Below are 20,431 nucleotides of genomic sequence, written 5' to 3' on the forward strand. Positions count from 1 at the left end.
CTGTACATGCCTAGTCCTAAGCTACAGCCCCAGACTTGATTCATCTTTTCTAAGGAAACAACCTCCCAAGCATTCCGGTCGTTCCCAGCTTGTAGCAGTGTTTAGTGATGGAAGGGTTTGTTTTTTATTGGCGTTATACAGACTCGTTTAGAAGGTGCAGTACAGGTGTAAGCACGCTTTCTGGACTGAGGATAGAGATGGGGTAGATCATGACACCACCCAGCAGCGCTCTCTGTGAGGGCGGTATCTTTAGCACACGCTACCTGCTTGTTTCTGTGCATTCCTTTTTGACGTCTCCAGGTCTCTTCTGAACTCTGCAGTGAAGGCTTTCTTTCTATTATGCTATTGCCCCCCATACAGCCTGGATACCCTCCAGCCTTTGCAAGACACATGGTTTGTCAGAGTTCTGTTCCCATTTATAATTTGCTAACTTATTTTCTGAACAGTTTGTCTTTTCATGAGTTGAATGTTTTCAAATTTGACGAAGTCTACTTGGGTTTTTATTTTTTGAGACAGGGTGTCATCATCTAGCTCAAACTGGTTTCAATCCTGTATCAATTCTCTTTTCTAGGTTTCCAGAGTGCTGGGATTACAGGCATACGCCACTACATCCAGATAAAGTCCACTTTACATATACTCACACTAAACACTTTAACTCTCATTTATTATTTACTTTTTTTTCCTGAGGTAGGTCTCACGCTACATGCAGTGCTTGCTAGCCTGGAACTCACTCTGCAGCCCAAGCTGGTTAAAATGTCCTGCCTCTGTCTTCTGAAAATAGACATACAGGCACGAGCTACCAGGCTCGGAGCCAGTATTAAACTTTGTATGCTACTTCTAAAAAGTCTTAGTAGCATAAACATTTAATTCCTAAAGTAAATATTTTGCATTATCAGTGCAGTGCATTTTATTTAACTAACCTTCCACTGACAGCCATTCATGTTATTACTTATGTATTAATTATAAACGGTATTGTAAGGGACACTACTGCACGAAATCAATTTTGCTCCACCCTTTGTGAACACCTGTCTGAGGAAGATTCTCAGACACGGAATTTCTAAGGAAATTTATTCAGATGGTAGCACAGAGGCAGTGTGTATGTTGACAAGTGAGGACGCCACACTCCATCACCTTGAAGAAGGAAGCCCTCAGGAAGGGAGTGCATGACATCCAGACATAGAAACGGAGGCCAGAGATGACCCTGCAGCTTTCTACTCCCGATACCATGACTTCACTGTATCACATGAATGGATGCTTCTAAAACTTTCAAATTGAAAATACATACAGAAAGTCACTATTGTTCTCCATGTGCAGGATTACACCAGCTGGCTTCATTCCAACACTGTCTTTTAGCACTGCACTGGGTGCAGAGCTCTGCATAGCACATGGGTCTGCTGCTCTCACGTCTTCCTCTGCCCTGACTCGTGTAACTGCTTCCATGTGCATGGATAACACTCAAGTAGAGGGGCTTGTCAGAGACAAATTATTAACTTGACACATTGTGTTTTAAAGTCTCGGGAACATTAACTGAGTCTTGTCCACTTGTGATATGTAAACACGGTAACGCTGAGCTGCCAGCTTCTATTTAAAAAAAAAAAACTTTCTGAAACACAAATATATGTCTTAAAACAAAACAAAACAAAACCTGATGTACCAGAAATACTTAATAATATGTCTGACATTCCGATTATATATAAATTGCAAAACTGAAATCTTTCTAATTTCTGGAAATACAACTTGACAATATAATTATTTTCTTCAGTATAGCATCTGTCAGCTCCCTAGCTCTGAGGCTCTGGTCTCCTAGAACGAAGAACAGCACCCTCACATAAGTCACAATGAGAGAGACACCCACAGTTCCGTTGTTCCTACTTGCTCTGACTCATTTGTACCGTGACAAGGGCGCCTTCCTTTACCAACTTTAATTATAGCCACCTCTCATTCTAAAACTTCTCTTGTGAATGTATCTGCCAGCTTCGTGTCACCTCCATGATTCCCATTATATAGTATTAGGTCTGCTGAAAACAGAACCTGCGGTGTTTGTCCATCCCTTTCCCTGTGTGGGTACTGCCAAGACCGAAATGATGGTGCACGGGCCAGTTTACTGTTGGTTAGGCTTGAAATAAATCGCACAGAACTTGCTGTAAACATGTGATGTAATGACTACACCATTCATCTGCTAGAACACAGCAAGTGCTTACAAGGGAAATGTCAATCTTAGGTACTGTGTATTAAATGTACTGTCAGGGTCATGAGCTAGAGAAGAACAATGTTTGTTGCATCTCAACTCCCTGCTTTCTAAACACCACTGCCAGGAACAGTTTCTGACCAGCTAGACAAACACTCTACCCAGGGGCACTAGCACACATAGTTCTTTCTGTCCCATGGCCTGGTGACCCACATGAATTAGTACTGGACAGTCCATCTCTCAGGAATGAGCACAAAAGTTAAAAGGAGAGTCTTTTCCAAGAGTCAGGATCATTGAGGTAAACAAAAAGAAATATAAACCAAAACACTCTCACAGGCTTTGATTTCCCCCAAATGGTACCTGGACTTCAGCACTAAGGGTCAAAAGCATGCTGTATTACCTCTCTCCAATCATCTTGAAGAGTGATGAGAAGTAAATAGCAATGCATATACACAGTATTCCTATATAAGCAGGCATTCAAACAATGGTAGCTGACATTCATTAATTCACAAGGGCTAAGAATCTCATATACTGGGTACAATACAGAACCTGACCATGACAAAGCTCAGATGAGTACAGAATGCATAGGCCAACAAAAAGGACTCATATAAAAGTTAATTTGTTAGGCTGGGATGCAGCTTTTCTAGCTACTAAGAATATATCCTTTCTACTATGCTATAAAATAGGCTCTTTCAATAATGAACATAAGCAAGTTTGAGGGTTTGCAAGGAAGCAGTACCTCACACAGTCTAGGTGACAGCCTTGAGAAATAAACTGGAGTGTACATTATTTTCTCTATGTAACATACAGGCACTATGGACAAAGTATGAAATCTCTCCAAGATGCTCATGTGTTGAATACTAATATCCCCATCTTTTTTGTGAGGTTCTGGAAACCTTAGGAGGTAGGACCTTGACGAAGGAGGTCACCAGTCACAGATCTGGGGGTTACCTTGTTCCTGGCCCTTTCCTATCAGCCAAGAAGTGAAGGGCCTTATCCGCATGCTACTGCTGTTGTGATTTCCAATCACAAGAACTGGGACTGAAATCCCAGAAACTGTCAACCATAGTCTTCCTCCCTGAGGTTGCTTCTGCCAGACGCTATTACCACAACAATGAGGGAAGTAACCACAATAGGCCACCAGGTATCCAAGGGATAAAATGATGTGTTCAAAGAAGCTGGATTTGATACTTAGTTTATGTACAAGACATAATCACTATGGCATTATTATATGCAAATAAAACGTGCTATCTTTGGAGTAATCCTATCCTTAAACAAGTGTGGCTGGTCCACTAGGTTTACATTTGCATTGCCTGCTCTCTCCCGCTGTAATCCATCAGTATCTTTTTCCCTACTGAGCCTAAGTCCAACCTCAGAAAGTTTCTGAATATATTGTTCTACAGAGCCCTACCATGACAGGCAGTATGAGCAGGCCAGATACAATGTTCTGACTTCCCTCACAAAATACTTGTTTCTGACATTTCCTTTGCTTTAGATTTACTATGTTAATGGTTCTCATGTTGTTTGTATACATTGTCTTTTTCTAAGAACTGAGTTCCCAACTTGTATTCACTTGAGACTATCAACTATATAGATTAATATGGAGCATGTGTTCTACATTCAAGTGTCCTGAACATACTAAGATAAATGTATGGTATAACAAGAAACTCTTATTTCTGGATGTAGTCTAGATCAGGAATCAGTAATTTTTTTCTGTAAAGAACCAGATAGTTCGTGTTATAAGCTTTGTGGCCAGTGGTTTGTGATGCAACATGGAATCTGAAATGACATTGTGAAAGCTGCCACAGACTATACATAAACAAGAAAGCATGTCTGGGTTCTAATCAACATAGTTATAAAGACGGAAAGCAGATTTTCACATCACTGAGTATTATTCCTGTTTTGATCCCTGCAACAAGTGGACCCCCCCCCCCCAATTATAAAAACTATTCCCAGTTTTCCGGCTGAATTTATACCACAGACAGCCCAGACCGGGTATTTTCAAAATGGGAATTTCTGATGGTCGGAAATGCAACTACTATACCAATGTGTGAGATCTTACTTGCTTTCAACCAGAACAAGGTATACCCAGCAAAGCAAAAGCAAGAAAAAGGGCCCAGCTGCTTTGTGGGCCACAAGCTGAGTTTGCAAAAATGAGAAACAATACCACCTGCCTCAGTAAAAATTCCTGATATTTGGGGAATAGTTAACTTTTCATGTCAAATGTTATTTATACTTAACATGTAATGGGCATATTTCTTAAAATAGATTAATTTTTTTTAATCCTCGGTTCTGATTTCCAATAGGATAAATACTAAGATATATTCTCTCTCTCTCTCTCTCTCTCTCTCACACACACACACACACACACACACACACACAAACAGGTGTGAACTGAAGCCCTGGGACCCCAAAATTGTACTTTCAGTGTGTTAAAGAGACGTGGGATCACCATGTCTGAGAAGCAGCTGCTTAGCTCTAGCAGGGGAACTGTGACTGCAGTAGAGTGTGCCTAGTCCTGCCCACCAGACCCAACCACCTTCGTCCCCCACCCTGATGTAACCCTACTTGACATGTCTTTGATTAAATTATGATTTGATAAATTAAATCCCCTGCAAACTACACCTCCCATAATGAAGATGGAGAAAATATGAATGTTTCTACTTTCAAACAACTTTTCCATACATCAGTTGTTTTATCTTTTAAGATGGAGTCTCGCCGGATAGCCTTGGCTGGCCTGGTACTCATGAGGTAGCCCAGGCTGGCCTCACACTTGTGACTCTGTCATCTCTACCTCCTCAGTGCAGGGATTACAGGACCACACCACTATGCCTGGATCTCACTTCAGCAAGGGTCTGTCTCTCGCTTCTATTTCCCAGTCTTTAAAAACTCCAGAACATATCTCAAAAACAGATCCATGAGCCCATTTAATGTCACAGCGAACCTCCAATCTGGACTCCCAGGCAGTGTGGGAGCCTGGTCCTAATCAAGACTCACAGCAGAATGGAATCAAAAAGCTAACTCTTTCAGATATGGTGCAAATTTAACTAGCAATGCTCAAAACACTAGCAAGGAATTTCGCATTTTGTTTCCTAAGCACCATCCATCCATCTTATACAGCACTTCAAAAGAATACTGATACTCTGTTTGCTCTGTATTCAAGATCTAGACCTTTAAAAGTAACATTTTAGGGGAAATTAAAGGGAAAGTTCTGTTAATCCCAGTGTTGCAATGCATGGGGAACTCTTATATAAGGAAGCGTTCCTTTCAATATAAATTCACTTTGTCATTAGATTTAACTATCCAAATGATGTGTATGGCTGCATCTGGGGAAATACATCTATCTTCTCTCTCTCTCCTCTCTTTTCCTCTCTCCCCATAGTAAAGAAAAAACAATCACAACTTCAGTACTTATTTTGTTGCATCTCATGCTGTTAGAGACCTATTAATCTAAAAGTCATTATAATTTCATTTATAGAACAATAACTTTGTGAGTAACAAGAAAGATACTTTTATATTCACTCCTCAGTTTGTATTATGAAATACTATTAAAGTAAGAGATTCTGATTCAATGTTATATCTGTCATAATCTGTAGATCCATGTACACTAAACTTAAAAATATTTGTCTGTTATGACAAACATGAAAACTCAAAGTCCCATCACCTCTCTCCTGGGGGTTATTCTCTATTTTGGGGAACAGTACAAATTACTTTAGAAAGATTTTGGTAGTGGCAATATTCAATGAAGAACCAAATAGAGGGAAAATGCTTACTGTTTAAATTTACAGAACAGCAATAATCTCATCAGAGTTGCAAAACACTCTAAATTGTGAAACTTGAGTTATTTGTAAAATAGACAAAACTGAAGCAGCTTCCTCAGTTATTTTTGAGATCTCAGCACCAATTTAAAGAAAACACTCATATTTAGAAGAAGGCCTACTTTAAAACAAATCGATACACTGAGGACCTATAAGGGCACAAAATGAATTCATGTCATATACAACATTCCTTCTCTGTCCGTGTACAAAGGAGTGTGAAAGAAGGCTAACTAAAGAGGAAAAAAGTTATTTGCTCTTCTCTAAAATTCTTTAAGAAATAAATGAGGCTTAATCTTAAAACAAAAATGAAAAAAACAAACAAATTCTACACAAAACCCTATACCACAAAATAGATGCCAAGACCAAAACAGATGCAATTCACTCGACTTTGTTTTGAGGATCACGTGGAAAACCAGGAAAGCATGGAACACTGGTTCTCCACTGTACGGAGAAGACATTTTACTTATGGTACTCTGTGTGTGTGTGTGCGCGTGCGCGAGCGCATGTGCATGCGTGCGGTGAATTCTTTTCCTCACTTCCATTTTCAAGTCAAAGTTATATCTGTTAAAACCCTATGATAGTCGTCTAAAGTAGAAGCCAACTGGGAAACGGCACGGAATTAACCGCGCCCGGGTTCGGTGTCCGAGGGATTGACAGTACTGAGGAGAACCCTCTGAGGAGGCTTCACCAGTGCTGCTCCGCGGCAGCAAATAGGAACAAACACGTTAGAGCCCGGCACAGCAGCTCAATGTATCTGGGAAGAATTACCAGGTTATCCGAATAAAATGGTCCCCCGTTTTGTTTTCCCAATCCCCTCCCCAGCAGTGAGACAATTCGGGGGAACTGTGGGCGTTCAGAAATGGAGAGAGAGGCGACTGCAACCAAAATCAGACAAACACAAAACTGCAACAAGACAAGGCACTGGGTGGGGAAGAGGATGGGCAAGCAGGGCAGCGAGCTACAGAGCCGGCGTCCGGGGCGGCTCACAGGCCAGCCCCGCACTTCAAGGCGCCAAAGCCAAGCAGCCACTTACATTGCTTCTTCAGCTCCCTCAGCTGCTGCTTGTATTGCACAAACTTCTCGCTGTCTTTAAAGTCAGCGTCAGAGTTCTTATCCTGTAAAGCCACAAACTTCTTCTCCACCAGGAGCTTCAAGTCTGGCACCTTTTCTGGGCGTTCTTCTTTTACCTGAGGGAGACAACAAATCCATGTCAGTTAGAGACCAGAGTTAGCAGCAAGGATTACAGATCTCATTTAGTTCAAAAGTTGGTATGAGAGACAAAAGGATTCTCCCAAGAGACAAGACTACTCAGAGAACTACTCAGAAAAGGTGCTGGGACCCATTCCCCCACCTGCCGGCTACACTTTCCCTGACTTCCGTCCAGCCCCGGGCATCACTGCTGGTCCTTCACATCTGTCTGCTCGGCTAGCCCTGTGTGCATCAGCGGTCACTCTACTGTCTGTCTCAGTGCTCTTCGAGGCCCTGACCAGCTGCCCAGTGACTCCGCACACTAACCACCACCTTGACCTTCCACAGCTTCCTGGCCTAACAAGGAGCAAGGGTCCCGCTTGTTGTGTTCAAAGCCAAACTCTCAGGATGTGTTCTTCTCCCTAAATATTATAAAACTTTCAGCCATGCAGAACTATCACACGTACCCGACTGTGAACATTATATTCTTACTCACTGCCCCAATTACATTTGCCTGTGTGCACATCACATCATCACATCTCTACCCATCTATCTCGTTCTTCGTAATTAACTAGATCTTCATCTCCTTTAGAACAAACCCTCAGCAGCAGCCGCCGCACCACTTTATCGGAGCCCCCAGTCCTTCTTTCTTTCCCAGTGCTGCCCATACCACCATGGTTTGTTTGTTTTCACGGAATGGCTGACAGGGCCTTGGCTGTCCCACATCAGCAGTAGAGACAGAAACCTGTCTTCCAGGGTTTGGCTTGGGAAAGCCACCTCCTTTTCTATGAAGTAATATGAATGCTGGTGTCTTGGGTGTTTTCACTACTCACACCCCACTACCCTTCATCCCTCAACAATTTCTGACTGCACGGCCTTGCAAGGCCAAGCACTCCCATCCAAACGGCAAGTTCTGCAGTGAGGAAAAATAATAATCAACTTAGCCTTTAGTACCCAGGCCCCTGGGGACAATTATAGGACAAAAGACAGGGAGGGTGGCTGCCACTGCAACTATCTGGGTCTTGAGTAGACTTGTAGGCTCACTGATGGCAAACTCAAGGAGCTGTTGCCAGGAGCGAGCTAGCCCTTCATCTTCTCGGAACCCATCAGAGATGACGTAACCTCGTATTACAGACCAGGAAATGAGAATAAGACATAGCAGGTCTTGTACTGCGGCATTAGCTCTGGTTTTGTGTTGTGTGGGGACTGTACCTGTTGCAAGATAAGCACATGCTCTATCACTAGCTATACCCAGCCTCTGCTAGAAAATCTTAATTGCCTCTGAGATTTGTCTTGTGGCCTATCGGTGACACCCAGAGAATCGGTTACTTTCTAATTCCTTTTTCAGATTTTTACTTATTATTTTAAATTATGTGTATGTGCACGTGTCTCTGTGTGGGTAGGGGCATGTGAGTGCAAGTGCCTACAAAGAGGCTAGAAGTTTCGGACAGCCCACCCTGCTGCACCTAACTGTGAGCCACCTAACATGGGTGCTGGGAATCAAACTCAGGTCATCTGGAAGAGCGGCCACCTCTATTTCTATCCTGCCTGGTGGAGAAGAGCCTGTGTCTCCTTCCTGGCTCTTGGGTTCTAGCTACTTCCTCAGCACATCTCTACTCCTCCTCTTCGCTCACCATTGTGTTGACCACCATTGAACATGTCCCTCTCGTCTTTTACTCCTAATAAAACAGAGACTCTGTGACAGACATCTGGCTTATCGCTACACTGCCAGTCCCTGGTAGGCACATAGCAGGAGGTAGTACTCTAAGTATTTCAAACTGACCATAATAGGGCTTAATCTAGTAACAGCCAAAATTATCAACTTGTTATTAGTATTACTGGAATATATCATTTCTGGGCTAGAAGACAATTTACAGAGCATCTAAAGTTGGTCTTTTTTAATCAGTTAAAAAAGTTAAGAAATACGTTAGGCATCATTTCATTGGTATTTCCCCCTCTAGTCACGTTTGATTCTATCCTAGGTCTCTGGGCCATCTGCCCTCTGGTCCCGGCCCTCCAGGCGGTGTCAGGGTGGACTCACTTTCACAGTAGGGGTCTGCAGCTGGACCAGTCACTGGTTGGCCACTCCCACAATCTCTGGACTGACCTAGGCCCTCTACATACATGCGAGTGTTGTGTAGCTTGGTCTACTTGTGGGACTCCTAACAGTGGAGCAGGAGCTGTCCCTAATGCGTGGGTTGGCTTTATGGAAACCTATTCCTCATACTGGGGTGCCTTGCCCAGCCTTAATACAGGCTCTTTCTAGGTTTACAAAAGAAAGCAGGCTCCCATTAGTCTAAGGCGTTGGTGGCGGTGCTGCAGGGAGCCAATCAGATGAGCTCTCTTAAGGTGTCTGACCAAACTGAAACTAGGACATAAACTGGGATGATGAGCAAATATCTAGCATGAGCAGATGATACAGAACACTTGTCCAGCCTTGGCGGGAGCGTCTGTGCCCAGTCTTAACGTCAGCTTCTTGCTATGCCGTGTTGGGGTGACGTCCCTGGGAGGCCTGCTCTTTTGTGAAGGGGAACAGAGGAGCAGTGCATCTGGGGAGAGGGGAGGTGGGCTGGGCTGGGGAGAGTGAGGGCGAGGAAACTGCATTGGGATGTGTCGTATGAGAGAAGAATAAACAAAAAGACAAAAAAACATAATGAATTCATTCAGCAAATGTAACTCCTGTAATTGCTATGATTGGATGACAAGAGCTACCGCAGCACTAAACAGAGGACGGGGTGGGAGCTGGGCTGTGTGGAAAGCGGTGATAGAAGACAGGAGTCACCATTTGAAGTCAACAGGACTGCAATATGAAACATGATTAGAAACACCAGAATAAACTCAATTTACTGATGTAAACGTGTTTTTGTCGTGGCCAGAACTTCCAGGAAGTTGTAAAGCACAATATTTTACCATAGCAAACATCTTTTACGGAAGTTCACTGTAGTATCTGGGGCACATTTCCAGTGCAAACAGGATGTCTACCCAAGGAATCAAAACGATAACAGCTTATCATGTGTCAATCACTGCATCAATCGGGTACCATGTTTGTTGGTGTTTCCCCCCCCCCCTTTCTTATGTTTCTTGTTTTACCTGTATTTTAAAGAGAAATAAGGGAAAACAGCTTTTCTTTTCTTTATTTTTTCTATTTTTCCTTTTTTATTTTTTTAGTAAATGATCACGTGTGTTACTCTAGGGTAAGAAGATAAAGATGGTCTTTGTTCTTTAGGACAAAGCTGGAATACTTGAAAGGGACCTGACATGAGAGGTTATCCCATCCACTGACTTACCAAAGAAAACATGTCCAGACAGAATGTGTAAGCCCCACTGGGAGTGTCAATTCAACAAGCGGCTAAGATAAAGCACCAAGATTTACTAGGTGGTTTAAGCAACAAGAATTCACTTTTACAGTTCTGAAGTCCAGAAATACAAGATCAGGGGGTCAAAGGCGTTCGTTTCTGTTCTGGGCTTGTAGTCCATCTTTGTCCATGCCATTATGTGGACTTGTCTCCACATATGGCCATCTTCTGTGGTGCTATCATTTGGTCCTCCCACTACATGAGGGGGTCACCTCCCATGCCCACATTTTCTTCCTGCTGTAGAAGGCTATTTTTTCTGTGTTACAACATGGTCTCTCAATTATAAGGCTGTCTTTTCCCACACCAACACATGGCCCTCTCACTGGATATGCCCATGTCTTCATTTCTTCTTCTGTTATTAGTCATGTTGGATTAAGGGCTACTTAATGATCTCAGAGAGCCAGAAGAGGGTGCTGGATCTGCCTTGGAGGTCCAATAACATGGTTTTTAAACTGCCTGCTGTGGGTGCTGGGAATAGAACTCGGGTCCTCTGAAAGGGCAGCAAGTACTCTTAACTGCGGACCATGTCTTCAGCCTCATGATCGGATTCTATAATATGACATATCAATTGGCCCTTCCACAGTAACAAATACTCAGGTTAAAGTTAAACTGTAACTGAAATCAGACAAAATTAAATATTTGGTGGTAGAATAATGTGTTTAGTGAAGGACAGGGTTTCTTAGTGTTAACAGCCCTGGCTGTCCTGAAACTCATTCTGTAGACCAGGCTGGCCTCAGAATCATAGAGATCCACCTGCCTCTTCCCACCACCACCTGGCAGGATGCCTTTTAAAACCCTGAGGTATGGACCCGAGCTGTAAGTAGACTAGACTGTGTAAGGTCCTAAGTGCAAATCCACAACACTACACAAAAGCAAAGTCATGTTTCTTCTTCACTGGGTAGCACACATGTGAAACCCCAGCCCTTAGGAGACTAAGGCAGAAGGAGAACCCTTGAGTTTGAAGATGGCTTTAGGGTCCACAGTAAGCCGAAGGCCAGCTTGGGTGAAAGGAAGACTGATTTAAAAACAATGAATGAATGAATGAATGAATGAATGAATGAATGAATGACTATTTTGTATAATGAACTGTTCCACCCTTTCAGGAGTAAGCAGATAATATTCATTTTATTGGTATTTGTGAAACCTGTCAAATATTCAAAGCACAAGCACACACATTTTCATCTACTCATCCATATCCATCTATTCTAAAACATTACATAAGATATATAAATTACAATAAAAAAAAATATATATATATATAAGGCAGTAGAACAATCTATTTATTTACGTTTCCTTTCTCTTACTTTTTTTCATTTGGGATACCAGGTGAACACAGGGTCTCACACATGCTGGACAAACACACCACAACGGAGCTGTAAGCCTTCTTCCTTGTTTTTATTTTAAAGCAGACCCTCACTAAATGGTCCAGGCAGACCTTGAACTTGGAATCCTCTTGCTTCCGCTTCCCCAGCAGCAGAGGTTACATGCCTGCATCATAACATCTCCCTCCACCCCCCACTTTCTGAAACAAGGTCTTGATAAATAGTTATGGCTGGCTTGGCAAAGATTACTTCCTTTTTGTATCTCTCCTTGGCCTTCTTACAATCCATTCATCTCCAGCACTGGTTGAGCACCTGTGGGCCTGCAGGGAAATGACCCTCGCCAGCAGGTTAGGTAGTCAGTAGCTGCTCTGTGGTGTGTAAGAGTCTAACTTGGCTTTAGGGATTTCTAACTTGAGCTTTATTGTTTCCCTTTGGCCAAAACAAGCTGTGTCTTAAGAAAAAATGTTCCCTTCTTCTGTGGCATTCCTCCCTCCTGATTCTCTCTTTCTCCCTTTCTTCCTTTTCCAAGCCAGAGAGAACTGAGAGAGTTCTGATATTTTAGTGGCAAGGAAGGGCAAAGCAGCAGGAACCAAGTCATGGGAAGAAGGGGCGCATGCATCCCTTGTGCAGAGGGTGACAGCAGCTTCAAGTGAGATGGGTGAGGTCAGCATGGACCCCGGGACAGCCCAATTCCACTTCCGGGTGTGGTGTCAAACAATCCTCTGGAAACCCTTTGATTTTTGTCATTTCTTTATTAGGAACCAGGAGTATACACTTTGATAATGCTGAGACAACAAAATTCTACTAATGTTTAAACTCTGGCATATGGTGGATGGTCAAAAGTTGCATCCCTTTCCTTCCAACATCAGCACAGATACTTCCACATGTTCGAAGACTGAAATGGAAGCAATGGGGAAGCATAAATGAAAAACACCAAGGGCAAGCAAGTGATGTATCTCACTTAGGGGAAATCAAGGACTGTGAAGGCTGGATTAGCAGAGAACAGCTATTCCAACCCACATGGCTGCTGCTGCAGGATCTGGACTTTAAATTGGAAGTTCAGGTTTAAATCAACATAGGAGTCAAATGATAGATCAGCTTCAAGACTACAAGTCTGATTCCTTCGTATATATGAAAGTAGTTTTGAAACAGGGCATGATGGTATGCTATTGTAAATCCCAGCATGAAGAAGTAGAAGCAGGAAGATCAAGGAGTCCAAGGGCATCCTTGACCACATAGTTTAAGGCCAACGTAAGCTACTCAAGATCCTATCTCAAAAAGGAAAAAACAGCCAAGCAACAATAAATACATAAGTCCTTCTGTACCTACAGTATGTGGCCATCTAGTGCTTGGGATAAAATCCAGGGCTGGTCTCACGCTAGGTAAGAGCTGTACCACCAAGCTCCATTTCCAGATCCTCAAATGTCCCCTCATGTGGGCAGAAGCAAATGAAGGTGTGTGTAGGAGAGGGCAACAATGGAATCCACCTAGACATACTAATCTAAGGTGTTAAGGTTAAAAATTTGGGCTCAGCCAGGCAGTGGTGGCATATGCCTTTGATCCTAGCAGAGGCAGGTGAATCTCTGTGAGTTTGAGGCCAGCCTGGTCTACAGAGCAAGTTCCAGGACAGCCAGGGCCACAGAGAAACCGTGTCTCAAAACACACACACGCACGCGCACACACACACACTTTAAAAAAAAAAATATTTGGGCTCTAGAGTTAGAAATGAGACTCTGCTACTCATTGAAGGACCTTAGAAAAGCCACTGTATGCATCCAACTCTGATTTCCTCTCATACCCAGCAGAAATAACAGTATTCACATCACAGAACAAAGTGATAAAGCCTTCAGGCACTGACAGAGTATGCTATAATGAGGGGCTGTTATTACTGCCTGTATACTATGATTGCTATTGGGATTAACGTTATGGAGACAGATCTGTGAGTGGCTGGATCTGCAGATCTGCACTCAGTTATGCCTGGAGACATCCACATGGAGGCCTCCAGAACAAATTTTCATGGGAACCATGGAAATGAAAGAGATCACCAAGGAAACTGAATACATGGGAATACAAGGACCAAGATAGAACTTTGGAGAATACCACATTTAACAGGCAGCTAGAAGAGTTTAAAACAAGAAACCTGGTAAGAGTTAACAAGACAAGCAAAGAAAGTACCCCGAAGTTTGGGGAGGAATTTTAAGATGTGTCAAATGTCTCAGAGAGGCTGAGTAAAGCAAAGATTGAGAAGTACCATGCGACTCATCTGAGTCATCTGGGACTCTGGCAAGAGTCGAGCAAGGCACAAAAGCTCATGCCAAACACCCAGACCTTGTTCAATGAATCATTTCAAAAAGATAGGCAGTAATGAAGGAAAAAAAAAAATGCAAATCACCAATCACTCTTCAATGAACTGCTTAGTTTTAGCTCAAAGAACATTTGTGAATATTCAGCTGAAATGTTTAATCGTTTATTTATATGTATGCGCATGCTACATTGCACATGAGAGAGGCCAGAGGACAACTTCTCAGCATTGTTTCTGTCCTTCCACCATGTGGGTCTGGGGGACTGAACTCAGGTTACCATGGTAGCAAGGACCCTTACCTGCTGAGCCAGCTCTCTGGCCCCTTAGCTATACCGTAACTAAAATGCACTCCTGGCTGACAGTGACAGCCCATTTCCTCCATGTCAGCCAGGAGCAGGTACGAAGCTGACTTCATGATTCTGGTGGCTAGTCCCTCCTCTACACAGAAAGCAGGCTTTTGCCGGCTGGTTTGGGGAGAGGTACCGGTAGAAACAAAAGGTGGAACTCAATTGTAACCCATACTGAAACTGCATGCTACTTCGACTCTGCTCAAGTAGAAGCATTAACAGCAGTATAAAATGATAATATACCCCATTTCTTCTGTACAATACTGTATGCATGTGCGATTACTCAAAAGTGTGTCGTTTTATTGCCATGGGGCAAAATCCAGATCTCCTCCTCCTGCTGCAATTACCATTATTGCCTTGCAGGCATCATTTCACTGGGAGGGGAGCTCACAGGAGTGTGAGATATTAATGGTCTGAGTCATTCGGTCACTTCTTGAGTCATGTGAGAATCTAGTATAAATTAGTCATTCCTGTTAACTGGACTGACAGTCTCAGATGGACTGACTAACTTTCAAACGGCCACTTAGAGGCCTGGCTTCCAACACTTTCTTCCCAGTCTCACTCACAGGGTTCACTACAGCATGCATCAGTGGGACAAAATTTGCTTTTATTCTGCTTAGTGAGAACATTCAGTATTCTAATTTCTTGTTAGCTGGATCTAAAGCTATGGGGCCTGGTTCATCTAGAAATGCACAGAGAATTGGCTCAATTGTTCTCAGAATTCTCATTCAACAAATATTTACTGAGTCCCAATGGAGTGTTAGGCATTATGCTAAGCACTGAAGCATTTATGGATGCTGGCCCACACTTATGACACACCAGCAATCCAACTGGTCACACACAGAGTACATTAGCGTAGGCAACACTGTCTCCACCTATACGTAGCAAGAAGGGTCGGTGAAAGTTTTATTAAAAGGTGTGTCTCAAAGGAGGATCACCGCGCTTTCACTGTAGACAGATGCCCTTATTGCACGTACGCACAGAGACACACTACACTCTGCATATTTTATTCTTTCCATACTTAAGAAATATTCATGGATCTATCTTTAATGAAAACTGGCATGGGACTGTCCCTTCATCTTATGCCAGCTTCTTTTGTGACTGTACAAGGTACACTAACCTCTACTGGGCCAAATTATTTGTAGTTCGCTATGTTTCCTAGCAGCATTATTTAGCAAGATTCTGATTGCTAACTAGACACTTGAGAGAAAATACTTCCTTGTGGTTCATTATGACACATCGAGTGGACTTTACAATTTGCCAAGGTGTTGTAACACAACCACTGAGCAGTCCCAATCAGACATGGAACACCTTTCTTCCTTCAAGCTGCTCAGATAAAGATCGGAAAGGAGCAAGGTCAAACATTTATGGATGCTATTGACCTGGTTCTAATGACCAGGCCTGTTAGAATGCAATCAAAGGACGGCGGTCGAATAAAGCAGCTTGTCATCTTCGGGTATCTGTTACTAAGGACTTACACTGCTGAAAATCACCCAGGAGGTTGCTCATTGCACCTCATATGCCCACCCTAAGCCTGGGGCCAACAGGAACAACTGGTGTACTCCAATTACAGCTTGAGGCTTCTGGTTTCCCTGAGAGAATAAACCAGAATACTGATCTTGCCTCTCAGCGTTTGCTTGATCATTTTCGAGGAATAGTCTTTTGACGGCATTTAAAGAAAATGTATGCTCTGTTTATCCACTCAATAATTTATACATGGCACTGTGCTAGGCATCAGAAGATATACGGAATATCAAAGTAATTAGTCCCTGGTACTGTCTTTGGTTTGAGACCTAGAGGGGGAAACAAACACTCTTTAACTAGTTAAAGAGATTGTGACACTACGGTGAGCACTCACAAGAAAGCTTATCAGGCACTAGGGAAGCAGCTCCTGAGATAACACTGACTCACCATTCCAGATGCTCTGAAGTGCTCGGTCTAAGGAAGTCCAAACCTAAGGCGGGTGGGATGAGGGTTGTGGCTGTTGCTAACAGTACACTTTAACTCCAAGAGGCTCCAAGCCCCAAGTTCAAAAGCATCTTTATCTCAGTTTCACTGGCACAAGGAGTAGACAGCTCACAGTATTAAATATTTTACACAAGGTCAAAGTGGGGCAGGGACAGAGAGGAACAAGTCATTCAAGTATCTCTTTCACACCATCAACACCGTGAAGACATGGAGGACTCCAGGCAACCTTCCCAACCAATCCCGGTCATGTGCGAGCTCTGCCTTTGCCATCCACCATGCTCCCACCATCCATGGAATGAGCCAATACCTTGTTAGCTGCCGTGGGTCTCACCTGAGAGCTTACAATGAAGCAGTGCATCCATGCAGGCTGACACTAACTAATAAGATGTATGGCTCTTACCCTGTATCTTATTATCCAGAAAGATGCTAAAGTCATTGCTGAAAGGCTCGGTTCTAGCACCTCATTGGGTTAGCTAAGGTGGCATTCTATTAATACTGAGACCCAGAAACCATCAGACATTGTTTCTCCTAGAGCCAGAGTGGACAGGCTGGGGGCAAAGGAACCAGTCACAACTGATGAGGCTTACACCCCACCCCACCCTACTTTATGGCAACTCTGGTTTTACTGGTTGGACAGTCTCAGAACCCAAGCAAAGAACGACTGTCCAAGGGCTCAACAACGTCTCTATTGATTTGGAAGTTCAAACAGGAGCCTGGTAAATGTAAGCCCCTTCTGCCACTATCAGAGAAGGGCAGGCTAAAAACAGGTTGAGGCAATGGGCTGCGACTGTCAAGGGTAATCGGGACTGCTACTATAGAGCAGGGAAAGACAAATGTGGCTGACTCTGGAATATCTCTTAGCTTTGCCATAACTAGTGGTAAAAGACAACGGATGGCAGAAACCACTACATACAGGCAGAGTGACCTAGATCTTAGGCTAAGGTAGGGGTGTGGGGTAGTTCCCATTTTCTTCTCCTCTCTTCCCTTATTGGGGAAATAGCAGAGCAGACCTTTTCACAAAAGAAGGCAGGTGTGTGTTGAGAGGTAGCATGTTGCTGCTGCTGTTGCAAACTTAAGCCTCAAAGGAAGGTGTAGCCATAAAGAGGGCGGAAGAGGCGGACAGCTGAACTTACCTGTCTAAGTCAGTAACGCATTTAGGTTAGGGAAACTTCTTATATTGGTAGTGACACTTTGCTTGAGGACAACCATTCTTTGCGGCAAGAATACAGATGTCACCTTGGCCTTTGCTGGTGACGCTCCAATTCTTGAGAAAGAACACAAGGACAGTGCACATAGAAGGTGCTAGTATAGGCCCTGGAACTAGGTTCCCTAGACTTTTAGCCTTCAAATTCCTTAGGTCTCACACAAGCTGGTGGGCAAATGAATCTCTCGGAAGACCATTTCCTCACACAGAACTCTACTCAATTCAGGAGTCAGGGCACAGAGGACATGCAGAGATTTCGAAGTCCAGTAGTGCAGTCGCTGGGCTCATGAAGCCGTTTACATTTGGACTTTTTCAGTGCATTGCCACACAGATAGCAGTGGACATTCTTCACAGTGCAAAATGGCTGCATTACTGCCCAAAGTTCTTTTGGAAAACAGTGGCTGAGAGATACTCCCTCGTGCTTCCTTGGTACTTAAATGGTACCCTGCTCCATTACTGACTATTACAATATTCTCAGGATCACATTGCTGCCATTATTATAATAGCTAGTTTAAGACAGAGCCAACTTCAACCACGGTAGAGAAGGTAGGTAGACAAGGACAAAGCAGTTATAATTCAACAGGATAAAAATCTGTAACAGTAATTGCAGCTGCTTTCAAATAATCACTTTTTATCTTCACTGTATTGAGATACACAGGCATTTCCCAGCGATTGTCCCATTTAACCTCACTGGACAAAGGGACCTCTCAGCAGACCCTGAACTGCTGGTGTCTGAGCTTCGTCCTCCCAGCCTCCTACAATGCACACATCTGCTGTCCACAAGCGACTCATGGCACTTGTTAGAGCATCTCAAATGGACAGAGACATGGGAGGAGGAGGCGGCGCGGAGTCCGTTCCTGTTCCTCTCCTTCCCAGCCTCTACAACAATGGTTCTCACCCTTCCTCATGCTGTGGCTCTTTTAATACAGTTCCTCACGCTGTGCTGACCCCAGCCATAAAGGACTTTTTGTTGCTACTTCGTAACTGTAATTTTGCTACCATTATGAATGTTATGTAAGTATCTGTTTTCTGATGGTCTTAGACAACCCCTGTGAAAGAGTTGTTGAACCCGTGGGCTGAGAACCACTGCTCTTAGTGCAGCCTAAACTGCAGACATTCCTGAGAGCCTGTTCAAGGGGATTTACTTAGGATACTCCAGCATTTACACAGGTACTTCACCACCACACTCCACTGGTGTCATGAGCTTCTGGTGTAGATAGATATTGTGGCATTCTTAAAGGCAGCTTTAAACCCACAAGGTGGGCAGTCAAACATGCTATACTTCTAAGTCTTAAAATGTAAGCCGGGTACTGGTTATCAAATGAGATATTCTAACTATATGACTAAGCAGACCTCTGAACAACCACACTGACTTTCGGCTTAGTTTCGACAGACCTTGCCTGGGCAGCACTCGGTGCATGCACACTTCTATCAAGGACTGAAGTCCCTGCTCTCGGCTCCTCCATGATGTAATGATGTGGAATCGGGCCAGATACTTCCTCCAGTGCTTCCGTTTCTACTGCAGAGATGAAGTTAGAGAATACATTCTCCAGAGGCTTGTGTGTGAGCAAGCGGTTCCCAGATACTGGGGCTGTTTGGCGGGGGGGGGGGGGTAGGAGATGGGGGGGCACTGAGGGCAGGCCTTGAGGCTTAACAGCCTGACCTCACTTCCTGCCTGTTCTGCCTCCTGACTGCTGACACTGGTGCCCAGCCCCCTGCCTCAGGCTCTTGTTCCCATGCCTTCCTTGCCATGGCACCTCTATCCCTTAAGCTGTGAGCCAAAATGAAGCCCTCCCCCGTGAAGCTGCTTCCTGTCAGGCTGTCTTAGTTGCAGTTTCTATTGCTGTGAAGAGACCAGGACCAGGACAACTCTTACAAAGAAAACATTTAATCGGGGTGGCGGCTTACATTTTCAGAGGTTCAGTCCACTGTGGTCATGATGGGGAGCAGGGCTGTTGCAGGCTGCTCTGTGCTGGAGCTCAGAGTGCTCCATTCTGCAGTCTACAGAGGTCACCTGTCTGTCACACTGAGGGAAACTTGAGAAAAAAGACTTCAAAGTCCACCCGCCCCCACAGTGACATGATTCCTCCAGTGAGACCACAGCTCCTAATAGTGCCCTTCCCTTAGGGGACATGTTCCTTCAAACTACCACAGAGACATACAGATACAATAAAGAGAAAAATAATAATGTATTTCCCAAAAAAAGGGTTTTGTTTGTTTGTTGGTTTTACCATATCTGGTATTTTCCTATCCCTTTAGAATAATTTCTTTTAGAGCACTGTTTTAAGATCAACTTCCTAACTCTTCGCCATTATACTCTCCATACACATAGATCATAAGTATATTACACTATATTACATCAAATTTAGAGTCCTGAGCAAACAGAGTTCTAGCTTAGGGCACCTCAAATGCATACATATTTAGATAAGCTTTTCTTGTCTCCATAACTCAGCAGAGGCTGTGATGCTGACGCTGACCTGGTGGTGAACAATCACCTCCTATTCAAATCTAAGAATAAAGTACTGGAAGCACGATGAAGGGAGGGCGTGTTCTTAGGCTCACGCCTGTCAGCCCAGCACTCGGGAGGCAGAGGCAGGCGGATCTCTGTGAGTTCCAGGCCAGCCTGGTCTACAGAGTGAGTTCCAGGCCAGGCTCCAAAGCCACAGAGAATCCTTGTCTCGCAAAAAGAAAATAAACAAATAAATAAATAAATAAATGGAAGAAATAAAGAAAAGGAA

At 43.7% G+C, this 20,431-nt stretch overlaps 1 protein-coding gene across 2 annotated transcripts in view; it reads right to left on the reverse strand.

Moving 5' to 3' along the window:
• Nsmce2 (NSE2 (MMS21) homolog, SMC5-SMC6 complex SUMO ligase) overlaps positions 1-20,431 on the reverse strand; it is a 196,657-nt gene that overhangs the window by 122,904 nt on the left and 53,322 nt on the right. For both annotated transcript variants that reach the window (XM_051202553.1, XM_051202554.1), the window contains exon 4: positions 7,040-7,193. In XM_051202553.1, the coding sequence (XP_051058510.1) occupies positions 7,040-7,193 (154 nt within the window). The remainder of the gene's footprint in view (positions 1-7,039; positions 7,194-20,431) is intronic.

The sequence above is a fragment of the Phodopus roborovskii genome, unplaced genomic scaffold, assembly GCF_943737965.1.
Source record: "Phodopus roborovskii unplaced genomic scaffold, PHOROB, whole genome shotgun sequence".
In the NCBI taxonomy this organism is placed as follows: domain Eukaryota; kingdom Metazoa; phylum Chordata; class Mammalia; order Rodentia; family Cricetidae; genus Phodopus; species Phodopus roborovskii.